This window comes from Grammomys surdaster, unplaced genomic scaffold, assembly GCF_004785775.1.
Source record: "Grammomys surdaster isolate TR1022 unplaced genomic scaffold, NIH_TR_1.0 125363, whole genome shotgun sequence".
Classification (NCBI taxonomy): Eukaryota; Metazoa; Chordata; class Mammalia; order Rodentia; family Muridae; genus Grammomys; species Grammomys surdaster.
The window spans coordinates 784326-811081 of record NW_021620235.1 but is presented as its reverse complement, the minus strand read 5'-3'; the positions used below and the strand labels follow the sequence as shown (position 1 = coordinate 811081).

The 26756-nt window shown below is 36.8% G+C and overlaps 1 protein-coding gene across 1 annotated transcript in view; it reads right to left on the bottom strand.

The window, feature by feature from the left end:
- Ctnna3 (catenin alpha 3) overlaps positions 1-26756 on the bottom strand; it is a 1089047-nt gene that overhangs the window by 413945 nt on the left and 648346 nt on the right. Inside the window, exon 6 of the mRNA XM_028785890.1 lies at positions 6220-6376. Within this exon, the coding sequence (XP_028641723.1) occupies positions 6220-6376 (157 nt within the window). The remainder of the gene's footprint in view (positions 1-6219; positions 6377-26756) is intronic.

Genomic DNA, 26756 nt, shown 5'->3' with positions numbered 1-26756 from the left:
TCCCTCTCCCGCTCTGAGACCCTTACAGTCCCCCAGTTCCCACCCCCTCTCTCTCTCTCTCTCTCTCTCACTCCCCTCTCCCTCTCCCTTTCCCTCTCCTCTCCCCCTCCCCCTCCCCCTCTCCCTCTCTCTCTCTCATTTCTCTTTCCCCACTCTTTCTTAGACACACACACACACCTGCCAATAGCTCCTTAGCTAGAGTTAGAAACGTGTGCCCCTCTCATAAATGGTGGGACTTCTGTCTGGCTTGATGTTACACAGATCTTGTGGATGTAGCCAAATTCTCTGAGTTAAGATGTGCAGATGACCTGCAGTACCAGGAAGGTACTGCTAGCTATTTGGGTCTTACAGTCTTTCTGCTCATTCTTTGTCAATGTTTTCTGAGTCTTAGATGGGGAGGAGTGGAATATAGATGTCACATTTAAGGCTTTGTAGATTAAGAATATATACACACACACATGCACGCACACACTCACACACACACACACACACACACACACATACACACATCCCTCTTTTTTTGTTTTGTTTTGTTTGTTTTGTTTTTCGAGACAGGGTTTCTCTGTATAGTCCTGGCTGTCCTGGAACTCACTCTGTAGACCAGGCTGGCCTCGAACTCAGAAATCCACCTGCCTCTGCCTCCCAAGTGCTGGGATTAAAGGCATGCACCACCATCGCCCAGCCTCACATCTCTTTTATGGTTTGAAAGAAAATGCCTCCTGAAAGCTCATAGGGACTGATACCACTGAGAGTGTGGTTGAAGTCTCAGATGCTCAAGTCAGGCCCACTGCAGCACTCTCTTCTCTTGGTCTGATAATCTGAATTTAGAACTTTCAATTACCTCTCCAGCACCATGTCTGCATGTATCCTGCCATGCTTCCCATGAATATAGCCTCTGAGCTATATAAAGTCAGCCCCAACTAAATGTTATCTTCTATAAGAGTTGTCATGGCCATGGTGTCTCTTCACAGCAATTTTAACATAAATGTATATGTATATGATCTTTTTAAATTTTTACTTTTATATTAATCATTCTATTCATTTCCATCTCAAATGATATCCCACTTCCCAGTTACCCCTCCACAAACCTCCATACCCTGATGCCTACCTTACAAATACCACATTCATTTGTAGTAGTGCTTTATATGCAACCAATTCGACATTTTGATTTAGATACATAAGGTGATTATTTGGTACTATCTTATGAAAAAAAAAACCCAAGGGAAATCTATTTATTTTAATTTTCTTTTGTCAGATGATATAGATTACAACTTTGTAGAAGCCAAAGATCATGACGATAATGATACCATAAACAGAAAGGCCAGTTTTAGAGCATTTTCGATGACAGTATCAAGTTATCTTTGTGTTGCTGTATGAAGGTCACAGGGTCTCGTGATGATTAATGAGAAATGTTACTTTTCATGGTCTGAAGATTTTTCAAACCATTAATTCCAGAACTTAACACATTTAACAAAAGGACGAGATACAGACTCTGAAAAATTAATGTTGACAAAGGATTTTAAAGGAAACTAAATCATACTATTTACTTAGTAAATGCATAGTTAGAGCCTTCAAGGCCATGTAAGGGATGGAGACCTGAACTGAAGTTTTAGTACTAAGTATGAGTAAAATCGCACTGATTTAAAACTATGTAGCTAAGGAGATCTTCACATTCCTAAGCCAGTATGATGCCAGTTTTCAGAATGCATTTCGCAATGAGGAACAGCCATGTTTAATCCATAAGTAGTGTCTGCTTCAGAAGACTGTAAACCCTCAGCTGGCTTCCCAATTCCACTTGTGAACTCTCTTCCAAACATCCGCAATGTCTCAGCTTCCCTCCAAACCATCTTTCCACAACTTTTATATTTTAAGTTGTTTCACCTATGTAGGTAGCTGATGTTAGAAATTTTACATGACAGGATAGTCTTGAAACAGAATGTTTCTTAAAGGTATCTCCTCTCATCCTTTGTAAAAAAAAAAAAATAGCACAGTCTTGATTACTGGAGGACTTTAGGAAATTTCACTTAAGATTGAGAAGCCTGGTTTGTACTTGGTGATTTACAGTTCAGGTCTCTAGAGGATATTTGTTATTGGTTTACTTGATAAGTAGAGTCTAAATTCAAAAATACATCTTTTTTTTGAGACAGGTTTCTGTGTGTATCCCTGGATGGCTCTCCTAGAAGTCATTCTGTGGACCAGGCTGGCCATGAATTTAGAGATCTGCCTGCCTCTGCCTACCAAGCACTAGGATTAAATGTATGTGCAACCAACGCCCAGCAGAAACACATATCTTAAAAAGCATTGGGAGGTCTGTTTACTATTGAACATATCAACAAATCTAAAGAATTCTGTCCTGAACATACCCTGACTGTGAGCTACTGTGCACATTGAAGCTTTGTGAATCAAAACTGGTCAAATGAAAGCACAGACCCATCTATCACTTAACCTGAGATCTTCTACCTGACTTCTAGCTTGGTGTTAGCATACTATATGCAACCAGCTATATTCTTTTTCAACAATTGAACCTGGGATAGCAAAAGAAAAGGTCCTATGATCTATGAAAGAATACATTCAAAAAGTTTGAATGCTATAAGAACCATTGGAGTCAAGGTGAAATCAATGCGCACAAACTTATGAAGACATGATACATTTGTAGAAACTCCACAATGTTTTGAGAAAAACTTGGTTATCTGTTAACCACTTTCTCTTTCTTCTTTGTCTTCTTTACTAATAAAATTCTTATTCTGTTTATATGATGACAAGTGACTAGCCACAATTATGAGGAAGACTAAGCCCAGGGACTTGCTAGAGCCTTTGTATGGCTACTGATTAGAATTTCTGTTTTTTTTTACACAAAAATACAACTTTATTAAAAATATTCAGAATATAACCTGATATTTTATATTCTCTTTAACGCTTTATATTCATACCTATTTTTGAAATTTTATTTTCCTAAACAAGAGATGAGTCCAGATTATATACATGATATGTTGTAGCAAAGATACTGTAGGTTAACTATACATTTACTTTTTTTAAAAAAATTATTGGATATTTTGTTTATTTACATGTCAAATGTTATCCCCTTTCCCAGTCCCCCCCCCAAACTCCCTATCCCATTCCCCCTCCCCTGCTTCTATGAGGGTGCTACCCCACCCACCCACTCCTGCCTCCCTGCCCTCGAATTCCCCTATACTAGCGCATCAAGCCTTCATCTGACCAAGGGCCACTCTGTAGGAGGAGCTAAGGTGGGAGGAGTAAGGAGAGGAAGAGGAGGAGTTGGGAGAAGAAGAGAAAAAAGGAAGAGGAGGAGCAAGAGAGGGCAGAGATGTAGGAGGACGGAGAACCACACAGGTATAGAGAGCACTCGTGGGGAACAACTTATAAACTTATAATTAGGTTAGCTAATTGGGATACAACTCTCTTTGTATGGGCATCTTGTTATTAATCATTATCAAACATATAAATCCTTTGATTAATCTATAAGAATTAGAGTCTTATTCTCTTGCTGGGCCCGCATAGATGGCAGAAAGGTCTAGGCAATGCCCTGCCTTGCGGTGACAGCGTGGAAGATTGGCAGAGCTATCTCTCACGCTGGCATCTAGTGGGTGGCAGGGTTGGTGTTTCTGGCGGGCTGGTTCTAGCTACAGTGTCCAGAAGAAACATAGCAGCTGGGCTAGGCAGAGCCTCTGCAGCTTAGATAATCAGCCTGAGCCAGAGGCCAATTTAATTATTTACGACAACACCTCTCCTCCCATTGATGCCCGACAAGGCCCTTCTCTGCTACATCTGCAGCTGGAGCCATGGGTCCCTCCATGTGTACTCCTTGTTTGGTGACTTAGTCCCTGGGAGCTCTGGGGGGTCTGGTTGGTTGATATTATTGTTCTTCTTCTTATGGGGTTGCAAACCCCTTCAGGTCCTTCAGTCCTTTCTCTAACTCCTCCATTGGGACCCCACTGGGGACCCCACGCTCAGTCCAATGGTTGGCTGTGAGCATCTGCTTCTGTATTTGTCAGGTTCTGGCAGAGCCTCTCAGGAGACCTCTATTTCAGGCTCCTGTTGGCATTCACTTCTTAGCATCGACAATAGTGTTTAGGTTTGGTGACTGTATATGGGATGGATCCCCAGGTGGGGCAGTCTTTGGATGGCCTTTCTTTCAGTCTTTGCTTCACACTTTGTCTCTGCATTTGCTCCCATGAGTAATTTGTTCCCCTTTCTAAGAAGGACCGAAGCATCCACACTTTGGCCTTCCTTCTCCTTGAGCTTCATGTGAATTGTATCTTGAGTATTCCGAGCATTTGGTCTAATATCCACTTATCATTGAATGCATACCATATGTGTTCTTTTGTGATTGGGTTACCTCATTCAGGATGATATTTTCTATTTCTATCAATTTGACTAAGAATTTCATGAAGTCATTGTTTTTAATAGCTGTGTAGTACTCCATTGTGTAAATGTACCACATTTTCTGCATCCATTCCTCTGTTGAAGGGTTCTTTCCCACTTCTGGCTACTATATATAAGGCTGCTATGAATATAGTGAAGCATGTGTCCTTGTTATATGTTGAAGAATCTTTTGGGTATATGCTCAGGAGTGGTATAGCTGGGTCCTCTATACATTTCTTATAAATTCAGCTCCGTGATAGCATGTTAGTGGCTTAAAACCTATTCATGTGAGAGCATTTAAGCTACAAAATCAACAAATGCTTTAGACCAGTGCTATGATCATGTGCTGGGTTTAAGTCATTTACTTGTTATGTCATCATTCAAAACTAACTAGGGGAATTTCATTCCGTTTCTGTTGATTGGTTTAGGAAAGGGCAAGGGACTAAGCAAGTTCTGTTCTGTAATGAGTAGGATAGATAATAGATAGATAGATAGATAGATAGATAGGATAGATATATGCAAACATATATGCATATATATATATACACACATACATAGATGATAGACAGATTTTAAAATACAATTATGATAAGAAAAGTATTGAACAGACAAAATCTATCAAGGGTTTAGTTGTATCAGCCAGATCAGGAGCTATTAATCTTTTCTCAAATACATTTTTTATATTGTCAAGTTTTTAATTAAATAAAATTAAGTTAATTTGAACATTCCTATCATTAGTGCAACATTAACATACATTGTATTTCTGGCATAATTGCTTAGTATGACTCAGTAGGCAGATGTGTATGTGAATGTTACAAATTAATCAGACTAGGCTACATTCCATTATAAAAACCTGAATAAACTGAAAGTAGATTCATGAGAAAGTGGGTTTTATTACAAAGGCACAGAACCATATTCCAAACCTGGCCTTTCATGAAAATGAAATAAGAAAACATATCATTTACTTTAAATAGGTTGTTACTTGGTTAAGGTAAGAAAAGCGATGAAAAAGATGCAGCTATTTCATCTGATAAAAAGATAATCAAAACCCAAATCACATTTCCAAGGACAGGTTTCATGAGCCTCAATCAGTTCTGTTAGGATCCCATTCTAGCCTGCATGAGAGATTTTTGTGGGCTTTCACATGGAGTCTGAAACCCATCTTCTGCTAACATAGCTGAATATTTAGACTGTTAATTAGATTCTTTAGATTAGAAATATCAAATAACCTTATTGAGAGCTGGAATGCCAAATGTATATTTGGTTGTATGTGTATTTTTCTGAATGAAGATAAAATTTATTGAAAACCAAGTATAAGAAAATCAAGAATATTAAATCTATCGAGACATGTGGGGTTTTTTATTAAAGGCAGAAAAAGCCTAACCCTTCCAGGTCATTCTTCCCACTACGCTGTGATAATGTATAGGGATATCTTCTAAAGACACAAAGACAGATGAGAACTGAAAATCCTGCCAGAAGTTGAGACTCATCATACCAGATGGACCACCAATGACACTCATGACAGTAATGCATTTCTATACTCCACCTCCAGGTACTCCAGGACCCTTTATATTGTACAAATCAGTTATAGGAATTCTTAACCTACTTCATAAAATAGCTGGTGAGATGGCACAGCACATGAAGACACTTCTCACGAAGCCTGAAGCTTTAAGTTTGATTCTTAGAACTCATATGGTGCAAGAAGATGAGGGAAAGTTATCTTCTACGTATTTATCATAGCATGCACAGACACACATGAACACACACATGCAGGTAATTATAAAAAGAACATTGACGACAGTATGTGTATGTATAAAAAAGAAACAAAAATGTTACCAGATACAGCCAGGAAGTCATCAATGCTGGTGATGTCATCCACTGCTTCAGTGAGGACATGAATGTAGTGCTCCCATGTGCGCTTATACATTTCCATGGTGTTTTTGACCACTTGACTCTTGGGTCTTGATGCCAAAGCAAGTGCAGCATTTATGATCTGTAAAGATATGGATGGTATGTATGTAGTTACTTCCTTTGAGAACAAAAGCCAATTTGCAGACAACAGGTACTCTTTTTCTTCCTCTCTGTTTATGATTAAATTGGAATATCCTAGCAACCAGGTGAATGACATGTATCACTATGCATATTTTGTTCTTTGTTTTTGGCAACATCAATTTTATTAGTATTTATTGATAATTTAAGCATTTTTTAAAATACTGCATGAAAATGTCAAAAGATTACAAGATATAAAAATATAATGGGTGTTGGAATTTAAGGAGCTTGGATATTGTTCAATGTGAAAGATCACATATAATTACTATGCAATTTAGAGTTGAATGTTATCAGAAAAAAATGCAGAAGAGGGTGCTGCTTAAAATAGAGAGGTTATACTCAATATAAGGGCTAAGAAAAACTTTGGATGTATGACATTTATTTATTAAACATGCTTCATTTGTGTGTATGTGAGCATACCACTGTGTGCTGGCATCCACAGAGGCCAGAAAACATAAAAGGTGCCATAGAAGTAGAGGCACAGGTTGTTGTAGGTAAACTTCTTAATCACCTAGCAGTCTCTCTAGCCCTGTAATATGACATTATTTAACTGGGAACTTGGATTCACACAAAAAACTAGCCAGTGCTTGTAAAAATCATTAAAATAAGAACTTTGAGTTATTTGAGAGTAAATACTTCACTGTGCATATTCATTTACACATCCAGTCATTTCCTACCTCAACAAAAACAATCTTTACAAGTACTACCATCAGTTTTAGAATATGACATAGAAGACAATATCAGCAAATGTTACAACTTCTGTAGAGGTAGTATTCCACCCAAGGTAGGCAGGCAATTGAAAGGACCGATCAGTAAAATAGAAGGTCTGTGAGACAGCATGGTGGTTGATACTGGACAGTGTGTTAAAATTTGACAACCTTATATTGAAGTAGATATTTATTAAAATAACATCATCAGTAGTGGTGATATAAAAGACAGAGAAGATTTTTAAAAAAGAAAGGATAAAAAATTTTTGAGTACAGTAAACCATTATACTCAGAGCCTGAGTATGTAGAGGGCAAGGCAGGAATCCCTGGCTTGTACTACAGAACTCCACCTTGTTGGAATGCATCAGAAAGAAATGGCTCAGCCATTAAAGGCTAGGCTCACAACCAAAAATATAAGAAAAGCATGCCAGTGCATGAGCGATCTGTTCGGCACTGTGCTATAAACAAGTAAAGATCTCAACAAACTTAACAGATTATAGAAGTGAGGAGGAATATGAACTACAGTGGTGCAGGTAACAAAAAGGTTTTCATAGGACTTTCAACTAACTAAAGGAAACTACGGGTAGGTCAAATATTCCTGTCAGAAATACTAGGCTGTCATTAGTAATCACATTGGAAACAGTATATAATAGAATTAAGACAAATTCACATATAAAATAGATAATAAGATATCATAAAGAAACACGTTTCATGAGATGTCATGGTAACATATGAGAAATAAGTTCAGTGATTACATGAAACAAAATGGTGATTATCTTTGTGTGACAGATTGGGAGGTATTTTTTGTTTACTTTTCCTTCGATTTGAAAGCACATTTTCTAGAGTTTCTGTGGTGAATAAATGTTAGCAGTGTTGTCAGAATAAATGAAGTTATCCTTGAAAGAAAGATGATGAATATAGTTTTTCCATGACAATTGTGAAGACTGGCAATAAGACCTTGATTAGGGACATTTCAGATGCCAAATAGCAGTCAGAGTTTTAAAGGTCAGAGTTGAACACATGTAGCCACTGACTCTGATAATCCAGAGTTGACATTCAAGCAATTCTTTTTTTCATCAAAAAACAAACACACTGTGAATTCAAAGATTTCAACTAGAATGTCTTTTAAGAGTTATTTTTCTCTTGTTCATATATTGAAGCAAATTGTGGTTTCATAGCTGTAATATATCAGATTCTATACTTGATACATCACAATAGGAAAGGTACCGTGCCTATTTCCTTTCTAACACATCCATAATCTCACCGGGAAATAGGCTTGAATCTTGGCAAATTCAACCAAACAGACAATGTTCTGACTTCAGCCTGTATGAGAATCGGAAGATTCCTAAGCCACTCTCCTCTGGCTTCTGGTTCAGTTGATTTGTGGTGAGGTTTCAAAACTTGCATATCTAAGCAATTCTCAGTTGATCATGATGCTGATCAGTCATACAGGTTCACAAAATAGGATTTTCTTCTGGCCTCACATATCTTGGTTTTGAGGCAATATGGAGATAGAATTACATGTGCCTTTCTCATCAGCAACAATTTGAGAATCTCCCTCCCTGCTTCTAGGAAACCCAGTGTTGAGGATTACAGAGCAAATGATGCTATTTTTGTCATCCTTATTCATCTGCATTTCAGAGACATTGTGGTTCCCCCCCCCCCTGCTTCGTTTAAAACACATGGAAACAACAACCATCGCTGGGTAGCTCTCAGACACTATTCAGATACCTTTACAACTACAATGTTGGATCCTTAGTGGCATCACTTCACATGTAGGGAGACCAAGGGAAAGAAAGGTCTCATACAGGTTATTTAGCTGAAAAATTGTAATCAGGACACAAACTCAGCATCCGCCATGACAGAGCTAGATGTCCCACCTGGCAACATGTCAGTCATTCAAACTCCTTCATGTCATTTCCATCCTGTTTCTTGTTATCAAAAACCAATTTGACAGTACGAACTATATTTTGCATTTCACCTCAGGGACAGGATCATATCCTTTCACTGCTTAAAACCAAGTTGCTATCAAGTATTATTTCAGCCATTTGTTCTTTAAAATTCAACAAAAGCCTGTTTCAGCTGTGTATATTTAACTGTTCCACTTCTACCTGAGACCATGTCACCATTGCTCATGACATAGTTGGGAGGAAGTGACATTAGGTTTCTCACTCTCCAATACTAATGACCGCTCTTGAAATTTGTTATAGGAAGCATCTTTCTGAATCTCCCTGTAGTGCTAGAAAAAAAATTGATACAATGGAACTATAGCATACAGTGCTTAAAAATAAGGATCACTACCAAAGCCTGATGATAAGCGGGAAAGTGCCTTTGCCTAAAAAGCATGCTCTGTTTCATGAGGAAAGGTATCACAACAGAATGCCATACGAAAAATAGGTAGCAATTAATACTGTAAGGAGTGGTTGGTTGGTTGGTTGGTTAGTTGGTTGGTTTGTTGGTTGGTTTGTTTGTTTTAAAGAAATAGTAGCAGCAAGCAAGATAGAGCCTAAACCCATCTCTTGGAGAATGTTCAACATATACTACAGGGGTATAGTGTTGGAATGAAAAACAGAAACCATGATGCATAAGCAAAGAAGAGACCTGTGGAAAGTACAACATAAAAGGTGTAGGGTTAAGACAAAGGGGAGGTTGTAAAGGTGACCTAAGGGAAGAAATCTCTCTTGGGGGAAAGAGGTAGAAAGCCAAGATGTTAAAGGGTCACATGATAAAGTTCCTCTCAAAAGTTCAGGGTAAAAAGAGAGGTAGAAATAACAAGATGCTTTGGTAGAGCCATGGAACAGCTACGTTGGTAAAGAACCTGCCCAATGTGATCATTAGTTTCATGGTCAACCTGAGACGCCCTAGAATTACCCAGGATCAAAGTCTCAGGGAAGGATTGTTCACATTGGATTAGCTTTTGGATATTCTGTGGGAGAGTATCCCAATGTAGTTAGTTAACTGATAGAGGAAGACAAGCCTACTGAAGGCAGGACCAATCTTTGGGCAGGGATTCTCAGCTGTGTCAGAGTAAAGGAAACTAGAGGAACATAAAGCAGACCCATATGAATCTATTTTTCTCTGTTCTTTGCCATGGGTAGAGTGTGAGAGTTTGCTTCCAGCCAAAGTGACTACTCTGCTATGATGAACTGTATCCTGGATTGTAAGCAGAATAAACCCCTTCCTCTGGTAAGGTGCTTTCCATCAAAATATTTTATCACAGCATCAGACATGCCACAAGAACACTTAGCATGCACAAACGTGTGGCTTCTATAAGCTAGCTTACATACACCAGTCATGGTGACTCACAAGGTGGATGTAAAGGGATCAAGATCTCATGGCCATCCTCTGATACATAATGAGTTGGAGGACAGATTGTCGAAACAAACAAGCAAAAATGCTTTTTAGATGTTTGGATTCACTAGCTATAATGACTGCATTAAAAAGTGTCCCTTCCATTCAAAAAGCGAATGCCTACACATTGCTAAAATTCTTTCAATAGAATATTACAGGTAGAAGGCGGAATTCACTTGCTTAAAAACATTATGTCGGCATTCTTTTCTTTTATTTCTTTGCTTGTGAAGGAAAAGCACATTAAATTTTAAGGAAATGTGCTGTAACTTTGGATATAACTCCAGTGAGGTGCCCCTTGACTTCAGTTGTAGAGTTTTATTAACCTATTAACTTACAATATACCTTTGTGTACACTGCAAAAGCTCCAGTCTCTGGTGTTTCCTTGTTCCCACAATTGGATAACAGTATGCACACATGTCTGTGCTAAAATGATGGCGTTCCAGCCAGGCATGACTTTAAAATACCGTTAAAAAGCTGCAGTGGGGATCTGGAGCCATGAATATATGACAGGTGATATTTTGTGAGAACATTTTCAGTTCAACTGCTGATCCAATTTATCTGATTCAACGAAGTACTCTGCAAGAAACTTTATCCTGCTTGAATCTGCTGATATTCAGCTTAAATCTAAAAGCAGACACATTTTGGAAGATATACTAACCCTCTTGAACATGGAAAAAATTTTCTCCTGAGTCATATTTCTGGCATTCTAGCTATATACACTGGACAAAAAAAGATGACCATCCTCCAGTCTTCTTCACATTTAGCTAAAATTTTAAATGAATATTCTTGCTTTCTGAGATACTTTTTTTTTCTTTAGATTATGGTGGAGATGTGTATATGTTAGAATCACCCTGAACCTGGCAATTACCTGGTAGTCAGTTAGCATTTAAGGGTGTCTTAAGATGCAGGTCCCTATTATATTTTCACTAGAGTGTTTTTATATCCTGATAAAAGTACCCTACTTCCAGCTGCTATTTTCTCAAAATCACTTACTTTACTACAAATATATTTCTTTCTTAAATTTGGAAAGGATCATACCTCTCACCACTGCTGGTAACTTCTGGTAGAAAAACAGCTGACTAAAAGCAGAATCTAAATTCCCTTTCATGGTAAGCCACCAAGGGCTAGCCTCATCTAAGATGCTTCATTATAGCATATTGCCTACTACCCTATCTAGCTCAGTCCTCAGATTCTGGAACACACAGTAGCTCTGTGACTTTGCTATGATTATCGTTTAGATCTCATTCCTTTCCCTTCCCCAGACTGCCAGATGAAACAAACTTCACTTATAAGCAAATGTCATGACGCACCCCCACTGCCCAACCAACCAGATCTTCTCTGTCAGGCTTTAAATGCATCCCTTCCCTATAAAGCAAGAGGCAGTTACCTCACTGGGTAACTGCACATTGATGTTGGTTTTCCTCAGCTTTTAGTTTCCCATTCCTTCCCTGTCCCTAACCTTTTCACCCCTCTCTTTGCTCACACTTGAATTTTTTAAATTTGTTTTTGAGACTATAATATACCTACATTCTTCCCTTCCTTTTTCTTCCACCCAAATACCATTCCCCATGCCTTTTTCAAATTTATGTCCTCTTTTGTAATACTAATTTATTAAATACACACACACACACACACACAAACTACTTAGTCCATATAATGTTTTCACACACACACACACACACACATACACAAACTACTTAGTCCATATAGTGTTTTCTCTCTCTCTCTCTCTCTCTCTCTCTCTCTCTCTCTCTCTCTCACACACACACACACACACACACATATATATTTGTGTGTGTGTGTGTGTGTGTATATATATATGAATATAAACTACTTAATCCACATAGTGTTTTACACACACACATACACACATCATACTGGGCAATAAATTAATATGCTCTTCCTTGGCATTTCCTATAGTTGTGTAAGGTTGACATCTCATGATCTCTTCCCTGTCAATTATGGCATATATACGTGTGTGTGTGTGTGTGTGTGTGTGTGTGTGTGTGTGTGTGATCTTCATTTAGCTCTTGTTTGGGCAGTCACTTTGGCAAACGTTTTGAGCATAGCTTCTGATGTTACTAGGAGGCAGAACTTTTCAGCAAATTCCTAGAACATCTAGAGTGAGACTTACAATCTTTCTGCCCCCTCTCCAGCAAACTGTTCTTACACTGTGCTCCTTGAGCTCCCTTAAGGTACTAAAAATACATATATAAAGAAGTAATCCAGTAAAATCTCAACTAGATGGGCTGATGGAACTAAAGGCGTGGAGGAGTGACAACAGCCCAAAATCATTACAAAGGAGAAACTGAGTGTGTGTAAAGCTGGGAAACCGTGGATTAAAAAAAGAGAGATTGAGAAAATATACACATATTTAAGCTTGCCAAGAGAGAAAATCACACTCAAATAAGAAAGAATGAATGAAAAGAAGGAAGGAAGGAAGGAAGGAAGGAAGGAAGGAAGGAAGGAAGGAAGGAAGGAAGGAAGAGAATCAAATTGGGAGTTGGCTGGTTTTGTGAGCATCTATCTAGTTTGGAGATAAAGTTCTACAGAAAATCCACATGATAACGGTAATGGTGTTGTTATTTTGTTGTTGTATTTGATGATTAGGATAATGATTATGATGGTGCCGTTGATGATGGCAATAATGTCCAGTGTCAACAGTCAAAACCCATACTTGTTTGTTCCAGGCACCAATCCAAGAACTTGATATCAATTTCCCATCTAACATTCACACCACAATGAAAGAGATGTAATCATTGCCCCCCTGCAACGACCCTCTACTTAAGGAAAAATTCTCTCTCTGCTCCAGATAGAGTTCATTCTCTGTACCTATGCCCTAGACTATGTGTCATACAAATATATAAATGTATGCAGCCATTAGTGTTGCTAATCCTTAAAAGTAAACTTATTGAAGGAAATATTCAATTACTTGACTTTTGAAGTAAAATCAATACAAATATACATAACTATTATTAAGATTACATAAATTCATGGTTTGGGCTGTCTATAAGAATACAATTCCAAGATGTTAAGAAACCTAACATTGTGGTACAGGATTTGTCAAGTCCATCACCAGAGTTGGATAATCCCTAACAGAAATTAGATACCCATTAAACAACGACTGTGTCTTCCTCCTTCACCCAGAATCTAGCATATCTATAGTATTTTATTTCACTGAATATTATCCTATTTTTTCAGAGAGGTACAACTATTTAATATTTCCCTTTTATATCAGGTATTTTTTGCATAATGTTTTCAAGCTTCCTCCATGTTGTAGCATGCATGAAAAATTTATTCCTTTTAAATCTAAGTCAAAGTCCACTGAATATGTCTATCATACTCTCTGCTGACTGGATATTTCATATTTTTACTCTAATGAGCAATACTAATATGAGTATGTATCTCTGCATTTTCAACAATGTGTGTGGTATATATCAAGAAGTGGCATTTTTGGATTACATGGTAATTTTAAAAACAGCTTTATGCATGGTGCCAACACTGCTTTCCTTGGGAGTATTCATGTGTTCAATTTCTTGGCATATGGGACAACTTTTGCTATATTAACCTTCCATCAAATACATTTTTTTGTTTCATTTTTTCATCCTACAGATTCCTTAGGGAACTTGGATTTTCTTTGTTTCTCCAGGTATCAGAAGCATTTATAATAGGGCCTCTCCATTGTTGAAGCCTCTTCTGAGACCCTGGGAGAAGCCCTGAAAATGTGTTTGCCTATCCTAGAAAACACTGTTACACATATTTTGATATCCAGCCAAGAGGAGCTTTGAGTAGAAGATCCTTTCCATGTATGGTTATCAGATAATCCCAGGTGGTTCCCAGTCACTGTCCAGTGTGCTGCTCATTCACTACCCTAGGGATGCTCACAGATGGTAGAACCACATCTCTTCCACTTCTATGTGCACTCCAAAATACCAAGCAAGTCTTCCCAGGTTGTTTTGTGAAGATTAATATTACAATGTAAAATGTCCTGTGTTAAAGGAGATGTCTGGTGTAAAGCAAAGATGACAGAAGCTGTATGGAAGAGAGGCGGGGGGTGGGAATAAGGGAACGAAGTAGCAGGAGAAAGGAAGAAATTGAAGAAGGAAGAAATAATGACAAGAAGGAATATATATAGGAGAGAAGGACGGAGGGGAAGAATGAATGATGGAGAAAGGGAAATAAAGAAATTTTGTGGTTATAAACAACAGGCAGTTTATATAATGAATATATCCTTTCCTTGATATTATCAACATTTAGAAATCAATAATTAGTTATTTTTTCACTCAAAATATGTTTTTTTTCTTAAAGAAAATCATGGAATCGAGTCTTTGCATGGTCTGTCCTGCTGTTATCAGTGTAATTTTCACATAAAGCTCTGTGTCCTCTGATATGATAAAACAAGTAGAGATTCTCCACTGCAATGGGTTCTCGAGCCCTTGATTACAAGAACATGGGGAACTGCATCCCTGAAGAGAGAGCCAGGTAAGGAAGCAGATCGGATGTTCTCCAGTATGTAAACTTTTGTAAAGATGGTGCCTTTCCCACAAACATCCCTTCTGTTTAACATCAATTTTTCACAGAAACAAACAAATAAATATATTCTTTAAGAATAATGTTGCAGATTGGCTAGTAAGATACTTGTTGTGTAGAAGTACTTACAGCTAAGTCTGAAGATACAAGTTTGATTCTTGCAACATATAAGGAGAAACGAGAAAACTGGTTCCTACGTGTTTTCCTCTGAGCTCCTCATGTGCACCATGGCATGATGGCATGCTAACACACACACACACACACACACACACACACACACACACACACACAAAACATATATGCCAAAAAGTTCAAAAGTTTTAAAAGAATCTGGTTGCAAATGGAAGGCTACCAGATTGCTGACTAGATGAGCATATTGAAGCCATGCCTTGAGCCAGGTATGTTCTCAAAGTTCTTAATTTATATGGAGATAGTTCAGCTAGTGGACATTATCATTATCACTATCTTCTGTTAACAGTTAAGGCAAATGTTGTACAAGACTTTCTGGGCAAATACATGTAAGGCATGTAAAGAAAATAGTTCAATGTAGTACAAATATAACTTAGAGTTTTATTCTGCCTCAGAATGGCTTTGTGTATTAAATTACAATTGCTATTTCAGGACTTGCTTTTACAGAGGATAGAGCTATACAAAACTAGAGAGATGGGCTTTAATGTATGAATCTTCCTAAGGATGCTCCTAGTGTCAACAATATATTGAATCTTAACACATGACATATACAAACCTCTTGAAAAATACCTGTAAAAACAGTGACTTTAAAAGGTGAAGTGAGTCTATACAATTTAATTTTTTCCCCAGAGATAGTTCAATGCTGGCTTTAATACAAATAACCTTACATTTTTAGTTAATGTAACGAAACCACTTTATGGATGAAAATGATGAGTTATGCACTGAGAGAGCTGATTGCTGCAGTGTCACGGTGTGTAGAGGAAATTAAAAAACCAAAAAAACCCAAACTAGATGTATGACTATCCAAAGGTATCGAAGCTTGAATGTGAGTTGAAGTTATTCATCGTGTGTGTAAACTGGCTCTGACATAGTGACCTTAAAATTATAGCAACCATAGCAGATCTATAGCAACATATAGAAGCCATCAAATCAGCTACCAATTCTATGCTTTCTTAAATTGGTTGCTTGGATGTTTCTCCTTGTCCAGTGCGGTTTTTCTCACTCTCTATTTCAGCTTGGAAAATGAATCGTACTTTGTGTTTGGAAATTACCCTAACATGTGGAATTAAGGTATGAAGCATTTGTCACTACCATCATAGCTCTGTGACAAATGATGACAGCACCGCAGAGGCAGAGGAGACAGTGCTGATGAAGAAAGCCAACGTGTCCCGGACGTGAGTTCTACAGACCATTAACGACAAATCATTCTACTTTGGCCTCTCAACCTTGTAATCTCCTTTCTCATGAGCAGGTAATCCTGCTTATAGGATTATTCACACTAAATCTGCTCAGAAGGCTTACCTTGCCTTTGAGTGTATGTAAGGTGCTAAAATATAATACTCTAGAGGTTAAATTATTTTTAGGACACGTGGCAAGAATTATTTCTGAAGAAATATGGCTTTCTTTAAAATTATATATCAGGATTTTTTTTATATTTCATAATCGATGTCAATGAAAAGGAAAACCATGACCTAGTGCAGCCTGAGCGACAGAAAATGCAATAAATAGAAAAAATAATATCCTTTAAAATACATAAATAGTTGCCATTCCACACATAAAAACCAAGTCCCTGCCACTAAAGGGGACTTTAAAATTATACATATTATTAAATCCAGTGAGGGAAGGAAGAAAAATAGAAAATGAATTGTGTGGCAATAGACAAAATTATTAACAACCTGGATGCAGATGAATGAAAATTTGAGAAAAATACTATATTTTAACATATCTCCATTGATCATCAGTTCTGTATGGCTTTCTATCAGTTGTTACCCTATGTATTTCAATGAACTAATAAAGTTCTTTTTTTAGGTTTTAATTTTTTTACTTCCTATTCTTTTTTTGTAACAACAAAAACATAGCAACATAAAATATAACAAGATGAAACAAAACCCATTATGCTGAAGGTGAAAGAGGCAAATTAACAAAAGAAGAGAACCCTAAAAGAGGGCACAATAATCAGAGACCCCTTTGTTCACATACTCAGCCGTCCCATAAACACACTAAACTGAAAGTGATAATATGTGAACAGAGGTCCTCGTGAGATCCATGCAGGCCCTGTGCTTGCTGCTACAGTCTCTGTGAGTTCCTATGAGCTGTGCTCAGTTGACTTAGAGGACCTGTCCTCCTGGTATTCTCCATCTCCTTTGGCTTCCATACTTCTCCCTCCTCTTCCCTGGAATTCCCTGAACTCTGAAGGAACGGATTTTGCAGAGACATCCCATTTAATGTGTTCCAAGGTCTCACTCTTTGTATATAATGTAATGCCCTAATTTCTGAGGGCCATTAAAATATTTGCTACATATGTGATCAAGGAGTTGGTTCAGTACTTGCTGCTCTTGCATAGAATCTACGACTATCATCGGTATACACCAGGCGACTCACAAGGGTTACAAAAATCTAGCACAAAGGAATCACTGCTCTCTTCCACTCTGAAGGCATCAGGGTTACATAGGATGAACATATGCATATGCAGGCAAACACTTAAACACATAAATCAAAAATAAATAAATCCTTTTTAACTGTTAATTTTATAGTTTGTTGGAAGAATTACTTAGTTTAGTTATGTAAAACAAATTATAATTGAAATACTTCATGAACATCTAGGGGTTCTGATTGCCAAAAATGTTTAAGAATGTCATGAGAATTTAAAAGAATGCTGTTTACCCAAATATACTAATTCAGAAAAACATAATTAAAAAATTAGGCTCAACAATCACACTGACATTCTAATTAGAAAAATATGCTTTAGTTAAATGTATAAGTTTAAGAAAAACCTAGCTAAATTAAAACTAAGAAGAGTGGAAAAATTCCTCAAATAAAAGTCCTGGATATAGTATCTATATTCTAATGTAAGTCAATGGAAATATTTTTAATAAAAAATAATACACAACATACATATTTTTGTCCATTATAACTCCAGTACTCATTGAGTTAGTAAGTAGGGGATTTGGTATGAAAGAAATGCCTAGACTTTTAAAAATAAATTCATTGTCTTTGTCAAATGACTTTTGTTTTAAAATGAATTTTATTCTGGATCCATCTGTGCAGTTTCCTTTTGAATGTACTATCTAGTCTCATATAGGTAACAAAGAAAAAAGTTAAGCTATTCACTAATTGCCAAAATGTCTTTTTGTAAAATAAGGGGCTGACAAATTTTAAAAGTTTGCAATGTCTAAATGTTGAGGATTAGATATTCTTTCTTCATAAATTTGGAATTTCTGATGATACAGCTCCAGTTTTAGCACTAAAATGAGTAAGGTAATATTAAGTTATTTAGAGAATTTAACTTTATGATCACTTAAAGGATATTTTCTATGCACATACCATTCTTCTAAGATAAAAATCTCAGAAAATAGAAGAAGCAAAAACTCAGATAATATTTTTAGGCATATAAGGGAGAAAATTATATATGAGCATTTAACAATGGAGAATATATAAAACTAGATTATATAAGTAATAGATCTCTGTGAGGCAAAGCATTCTAGGAAGACATACATATATAAAGTATAAATGAGGTAAAAATAGATGATTCTCTCCCTCCATCTTCCTTCCTTCTCTCCTCCTGACTTGTTTTATAACCCCTGTGCTTCTTTCACTTGTTTTGTTCACCTCTCCTCATTTCATTCCCCTGTCCTCCCCTACCCTCATCCTCCTCTACACTATTTTTCTCCTCCCCTCACCTCTTCATCTCCTTCCCCTTTCTCACCCCCCTTCTCCCATTTCCCTATTCTTTGTTCCTCTGATTTTTCCCTCTTCTTTTTTTTTTTTTCACTCCTTAGGGAAAACATCTTCGATAAGATATCCTTGACCTCAGCATCTGACTTCTACTATTCATTAATACAACCTTACCATATCTCTTCCTGGGACAGTAGAGGCACTTTTAGCTCAGTTTCTAGCTGTTCTATACAAACTACTATCTCTGAATTTGTGCACTTATAGAATCTCCATTTCCTGTAGGATAAAATTAAAAGCATGTAATTTACCTAATGCCTTGACACATTTCGTCTGTGCGTATCCTTCTAGTGTTATCTCCTCCTCAGTCCCTTTTGCCCCCATCCTATTTTTGTTCTTTCTTTATTTTGCCTAGGGCATTCATTTCTGCTGTTCCCTTTGTGTCCAATTCATCCCCAGAGCTCACTTTAAGTATCATTTCCTCAGGGTAGCTTTATGAAATCTAGGTCAGCTCCTTTCATTATGTACTTTCATGAAACAATGTCCCCTTCCTTTTTAGTCTCACTGTGCATTAGAGTGAACATCGGATTTGTGGATGACCCTTGTGTCCCACTGTTTACCAAAAACAGGGATCTTAATGTCTCAATATTATTTCCTCTAGGCATGTGGGCAAGGCCAAGTAGATATTTCACCTCCTGTCACTCACTCAAAGCAAATATTTCTTCTGCTTCAGGCATACACAAATGTATGAAAGCTTTTTTCCAAATGATCCAGTTTAAGCCTTGCAAGAAACTCTGATAAGAGTAGTGTATCTGATGACATGTCATTTTGTTTACAACTAAACTCTGGAAACAGAAAGCAAAGTTGGACCAACAGCAATGCTCATCAGCAATAGAGAAAATGTTCATCAGATGTTCACACTCAACTAATCCAGTGGTTATTCCAAGCTGAAGAACTTCTTCCTAGTCACAACGCTTTCCCTATTTGGGCACTCAGCTACAACACATTGAGGCTAGACTCAGAGACAGTTGAGTGTTAAGTGGTCATTTCTCTCATGAGACTACTATGCTAAAAATCTGATACCACTTATCAAAGTTAAATAAAGGGCATGTAAATAACCCAAGTAGACATATAACCCCTAAGGAAACAGAAGCAGTCATTAAAAATCTTCTAAACAAACAAACAAACAAACAATCAATAAAACCCAAGAGCCAGGTTTCAGGGTGGAATTCTATCAGACATCAAAGAAGAGTTAATGCCAATACTCCTCAAATTAGTCAACAAAATACAAATACAACAAATATTGCCAAATTCATTTTCTGAGACTACAGTCATCCTGATACCTAAGCCACACAAAGATATAAACAAGAAAGGTAATTTCAGACTAATCACTCTCATGAACATTGATACAAAAATACTCAATAAAACAGTTGTAGACTAGATCCAAGAACATATCAAAAATATCTGTTCACTACAATCAAGAAGACTTCATCTCAGAGATGCATGGATGGATCAATATAAGAAAATTCACCAAAGTAATTCACCATATAAACAGTCTTAAAGAAAATGAAACAACATGATCATCTCAGTAGGTACTGGAAAAGCCTTTGGCAAAATCCAGCACATCTTCATAAAAAAACATCTTGGAGAGATCAGGGGTACATAGGTATATATGCCTAGAAAAAATAAAGCCAACATATAGCAAGGCAATATTCAGCATCAAATTAAAAAGGGAGAAACTTAAAGCAACTTGACTAAAATCAGGGACAGGACAAGCTATTCACTGTGTCCTGAGGAAATAAATTGGAAAGAAAGAAGTCAAAGTATCACTATTTGCAGATAACATGATAGTATATATAAGTGACCCCCAAAATTTAACCAGAGGTCTCCTACAGATGATAGACACCTTCAGCAGTATGGCTGGATACATAATTACCTAAAAAAGGAAAAAATCAGTAGCCTTGCTACACCAAAGATAAACAGGCTGAGAAAAAATTAGGGAAATAACACCCTTTGTGATAGTCACAAATAATATGAAATACCTTGGTCTAACTCCAACCAAGCAAGTGAAAGACCTGTATGATAAGAACTTCAAATTTTGAAGAAAGACATTGAAGAAGACCTCAGAAGATGGAAAGATCTCCTATACTCATGTATCAGTAGGATTAACATAGTAAAAATGGCCATCTTATAAAAAACAATCTACAGATTCAACAAAATTCCCATCAAAATTCCAACACAATTCTTTACAGACGTGAAAAAATAATACTCAATTTCACATGGAAAAATAAATCATCAAACAAAAAAAAAAAACAGGATATTTAAAACAATCTTGCACAAGAAAAGAACTTCTGAAGGTATTACCATCCCTGATTTCAAGCTGTATGATAAAGCAATAGCAATAAAAGTCACATGGTATTAGCATAAAACCAGACAGGTTGATCAATGGAATTGAGTTAAAGACCCAAAAGTAATCCCACACACCTATGGACAATTGTTTTTTGACAAAGAAGCAAATTTATACAATGAAAAAATTTAAAGCATCTTTGACAAGTGTTGCTAGTCTAATTAGCTGTCTGCATGTAGAAGAATGCAAATAGATCCATAATTATCACCCTGCACAAAACTCAAGTCCAAGTAGATCTAAGACCTCAACATAAAACTTGATACACTAAATCTAATAGAAGAGAAAGTGGGGAATAGCCTTGAACCTACAGGAGTGGATATAAGAGGCAACTTCCTGAATAGAATATCAATAGCTCAGGCACTAAGATCAACAATTAGCAAATAGTACCTCATGAAACTGAAACGCCTCTGTAAGGCAAAGGATACTATCAAAGGGAACCCTACAAAATGGAAAAAAATGTCTTTATTAACCCTACATCTGACAGAGGGCTGATATCCAAAATATATAAGAAATTCAAGTACCTGGACATCAACAGACCAAATAACTGAGTTTAAAAATAGGGTATATAAGTACCGCGCGCTAACCGATTGCGCCACTGGAGCTCCTTGACCTCATGAAGGCTGGATGCCCCAGGGGGTGGGAATTTTGAGGGTGGGGAGGTGGGAGTGGGGGGGGGGTAGATAGGGGTCACACCCAAGGAAAGAGGGAGGGGGGGGGGGGGGATTGGGGGTTCTGGGGGGGTGGGGGGGGAGGGGGTAAGGGGACAACATAGGAAATGTAAATAAATCATCCAATAAAAAAAAATTAAAAAAAAATAGGGTATATATCAGAACAGAATTCTTGACAGAGGAATCGCTAACACCTGAGAAACGCTTAAAGAAATGTTAAATACTCTTAGTCATTAAAGAAATGTAGATCAAAAATAATCTAAGAATGGGTATCACAATGGCTAAAATCAAAAACTAAAATGACAGGTCAGCTGGTGAGGATGTGGACCAAGGGGAAACCTCCTTCATTGTTGTTAAAACCACATTGAAAGGCAATTTGGTGGTTTCTCAGAAAATTGAAAATAGATTCATCTCAAGACATAGCTATACTACTACTGAGAATATACCCAAAGCATGTTCCATCATACCACAAGGACAACAACATTTTTATAAAATTTATTAATAGTAGACAGAAATTAGAAAGAAATTGGATATTCCTCAAAAGAAGAAGAATGGATAAAGAAAATATTGTATATTTTCATAATGGAGTACTACTCCGTTATTAAAAAACAATGGCATTATGAAATTTGCAGGCAAATGGACGGAACTAGAAAAGATCAGCTTGGGTGAGGTACCCAAGACCCAAAAAGATAATTGTAGAATTTACTCATTTACAGTATAACCAAGGTGCAATCCATAGATCCAATGAAGCTAAGTAACTAAGAGGGCTCAATGGAAGATGACCTTTCAATATCATGGAGAAAGAGTAATAGAATAGACAAAGGGGTTGGGGATAGAGAGAGGGGATTGGGAGGGATTGGAACAGGAAGGATCAACTAGGGAAAGGTCAGAGGGATAGTACTGGGAGAGACAACTGGAATGGAGGGCTCATCTCTGGGATGAGCTGAAACCTAGGTCAATGAAAACTCCCATGAATCTATGAGAGTGACCCTAGCTAAGACTCCTCACAAGGGGGAAATATTCAATGGAACCTTTAATGGCAATCTCCTGTAACAAGGCAAGGCTTCCAATGGAGGGATTGTGACACCAACCCAGCAAAAACCCTTCAATCCACAATATTCCTTGCCTACAAGATGGAGAATGGTAAAGATGGAGTAGAAATTGAAGGAATGACCAATCAATGACTGACCCCTGACACTATTAATGATATTCTGCCATACTTGCAGACATGATACTAGCATAGCAGTTATTAGAGAGATTTGATCAAACAACAGATGGAAACAGATACAGAAACCCACAGCCAAACATTAGGGAGAGTTTGGGTGAATCCTGTGAAGAGGTAGAGGAATTATTGAAGTAGCCAGAGAGGTCAAGGACTCCACACAAAAACCTACAGAATCAACTAACCTGGACCATAAAGGTTAATAGATACTTAATTGCCAACCAGAGAGCATGCATAGGATAGACTTGGGCCATCTGCACATATGAAACAGTTGTACAGCCGAGTCTTTGTATGGAACTTCTAAGGTGAGAGCAGGGGCTGACTCTGACTCTGCTGCATTGTCTAGCTTCAATAAGAGAAAATGTGCCTAGTCTTACTGCAACTTCATATTCCAAGGTGGGTTGATATCCATGAAAGGACTCCTCTTTTCTTAGGGGAAAGAGAGGAAAGGTAGATGAGGACTGTGAGAGGGAGGGACTAGGATCGGGGGGGGGGAGGGAAGCTGAAATCTGGATGTAAAGTAAATAAATAACTTATTAATAAGAAAATCTGGACAGTTTTCTAGTTCAAGATTTCATTAGCTTGATGTTAGTCAGCTAGGGAACAGAAAAGGAAAATTATAGAGATTTATAGTGTTCCACACAGAAACACTACTGCAACTTTACCACATCAGCCACAAATAAAAGCTATAGATGGAAGAATAAAAATAAAATATAAAATAAAATATAAAAAGCTATACCAGATTACAAGGGACTATTAGTGACATTTTTTGTACCTAGTATTTTATATAAATTATATATATGTATGTATATATTATTTATACTATATATATTTATTGTATATAAATTAAACATGCTATATACTACATATATCATATGTATATAATTTGTGTGTATACATGATATATAAAATTTATATCACATATTACAAATATATGAATATAATTCCTATGCATATATAAATGATATATCTATATAATATATATTTATATGTGATACATATGTATTTATATATGATATATAAATATAATATAGTCTATAATGGAATAATGTTGCTATTCTCCAATTTGAAACTCTTTCAATAATTTAGGCAATGCACTCTGTCTAGCCTTTCTTACAATCACCAATTAAGAATATAATACCAGTAATATAAAAGTTTACTAAACTGCATTATTTATAATCTATAGCAACTACTAAATTAAATTATCAAGTGAATAAAAGTACGCGGCAGCAATTTCAAAATAGAAATAAATTTTATGACATGAATGTCATATAATACATATCAACATGATTCATATTATTTAGCATTTGAAGGCCTGGAGATATGGGTCAGTTTGTAATGTATCTACTGTATAAGGACAGAGATCTGAATTTGATTCTAACATCCATATAAAAGGGCATGTTCAATAATACATGCTGTAATAATTCCACTGAAGAGAAAGAGACAGACACAGATAGTTGGATCCCTGAGACTCCCTTGGCAAGCCAGTCTATACTACACAGTGAACTGTGAAACCCAATGAAAGACCTTGTCTCAATCTGCATGGTAGACTCACCTAAGAAATGAAACCTAAGGTTGACCTCTCGTTTACACACACAAATCCATTCAAATGCACACATGTGCACACACACACAACACACACACACACAAACACAAGTTCAATCTTGAAGGGAATTTCTCTTTCATTCTATGCACAAAAGGATGAGTATGCATTTCTCCGTCAAATAAATGCAACTACAACCACTCAAGATTATTTGTCAATAAAAATGACCCTTTTTAAAGCAGATGAAACAGGTTCTCAGTGTTTATTTCCTTCTCTAGGGCCAGGATGATTGAATGGCTGAAACACATACAGTGGTATGTGCTACATGTCTTAGCAAATATGTACTTAAGAACAATGGCCTGTAATAAGGAGTCATTCTCTGAGTGTGTGTCTTAAGGGACAATGGCTGGATTTCCAGTGACTTAAACCAAAGGAATCCAGAGACAAAATCTATATCACACAGATATGATCAACACTGTATACTATCAAACATGGCCTTTTTACCTGAGTTCAAACTATGATTTTAATACAAAGTGTCACATATTGTTTGAAGGAAAGGTCCCAGATGATAAATAAGGCTATGTTTTTTTTAAATTACTTACCTGAACTCAATGCTCTGTGAATAAAGCAACTAGGAATACTTTTGGGGAGTTTGACCATGTAAATTAGAAAGAGACAGAAAGGATAATTAACATGTAGCATCCACAGAAGGCTGACCATTTAAATGTGAGAGATAAGAACTAGGACTGAGTCAAGAACAGTTCTCTAAGTATCTGGTTTGACTACCTCAACTGATGCTTGAAATGGTGGATATAACACAGAACATATGATTACAGTGAATAAAATCATGGGCGAGAAGTTCTACAGGTATTGTAACAAATCATTTGTAGAATACAGTGATTCGAGAAACAAAATCAAGGTATGGGAAAATTATCTTCAGAGTCATGAGTTCTAAAAGTTGAGAGGTAGAACAGAAGACAGACAAAGAGGGCAAGGATGATTCCAGTAGTCAAGAAGATATCCAAAAGGAACAAGACAGATGTGCATAAGAATTCCAATAAGATAGTGATCCTGTGGGGAAAACACTGGCGATAAACGAATAAGGGAGGAATAAATAGAAATTCAAGAAATTGACGTTACCCAGACATTAGTGTCCTCTATCCAGAGGTTTTGGTGACAGCCCTTGATAGAAATTTGATGAAAACAATGAGAAAAAATAACTATAGATAAGATTATTTGCAATTCAGAATGGAGACATTTAATAGCAATTCTATGTTGTAGGTTACAGTGAATTATATATTGATATTCTCTGTCTCTTCCTCTTCCCTCTCATTAATTCCGATAGTGAGTATATCGGAAGAAATTTAATTCACTCTAAAATGTGTTTTGTTTGGTTGTTTGAAACATTGTCTTGCCTTGTAGACCAGGCTGAACTCCAACTCATTATCTAACTCAGGATGGAAATGAATTTATGGTGACCCTCCTGTGGCAGCCTCACAAGTCCTGGAAGTGCAGGGATATTGCCACTATAGCAAGCTTATATCCTCAAAATTTTCATACAGGCACTTATTGCTATAAACATTCCTCTGCTTTCATTATGTCCCATTTGTATGGAAAAAAATAATAAGTTCACTCTATCAGGTCAGCTATGAAATAATGCAAAGGCATTAGAGCTAAGTATTTCATGATAAGCACAGTTTTTATTCAAGGACTCACATAAAATATAAAACCATCAGTAACACATCTAGTTGCATATGACATATTTTTAAGAGTATGTTTCCATTTTCCAAATAACTTGAATGGTTTGTTTGATTTAAGAAAATGCATATAAAACAAGCTTTCTGCCTGGCAGGAAATATAGCTATCATCTCATCAACAGAACTGATAATTTCCTTAAATCACAGAAGCAACCCATGAACAATTATCAGAGGAAATGGGGTTCTGATTGGTCACAAAGACAAGGTGCCTCTGTAATAGCCCATGGGGTTCACTTATATTTGTTCTTAAGTATCTCAGATGAAAGATGAGGCCGCTG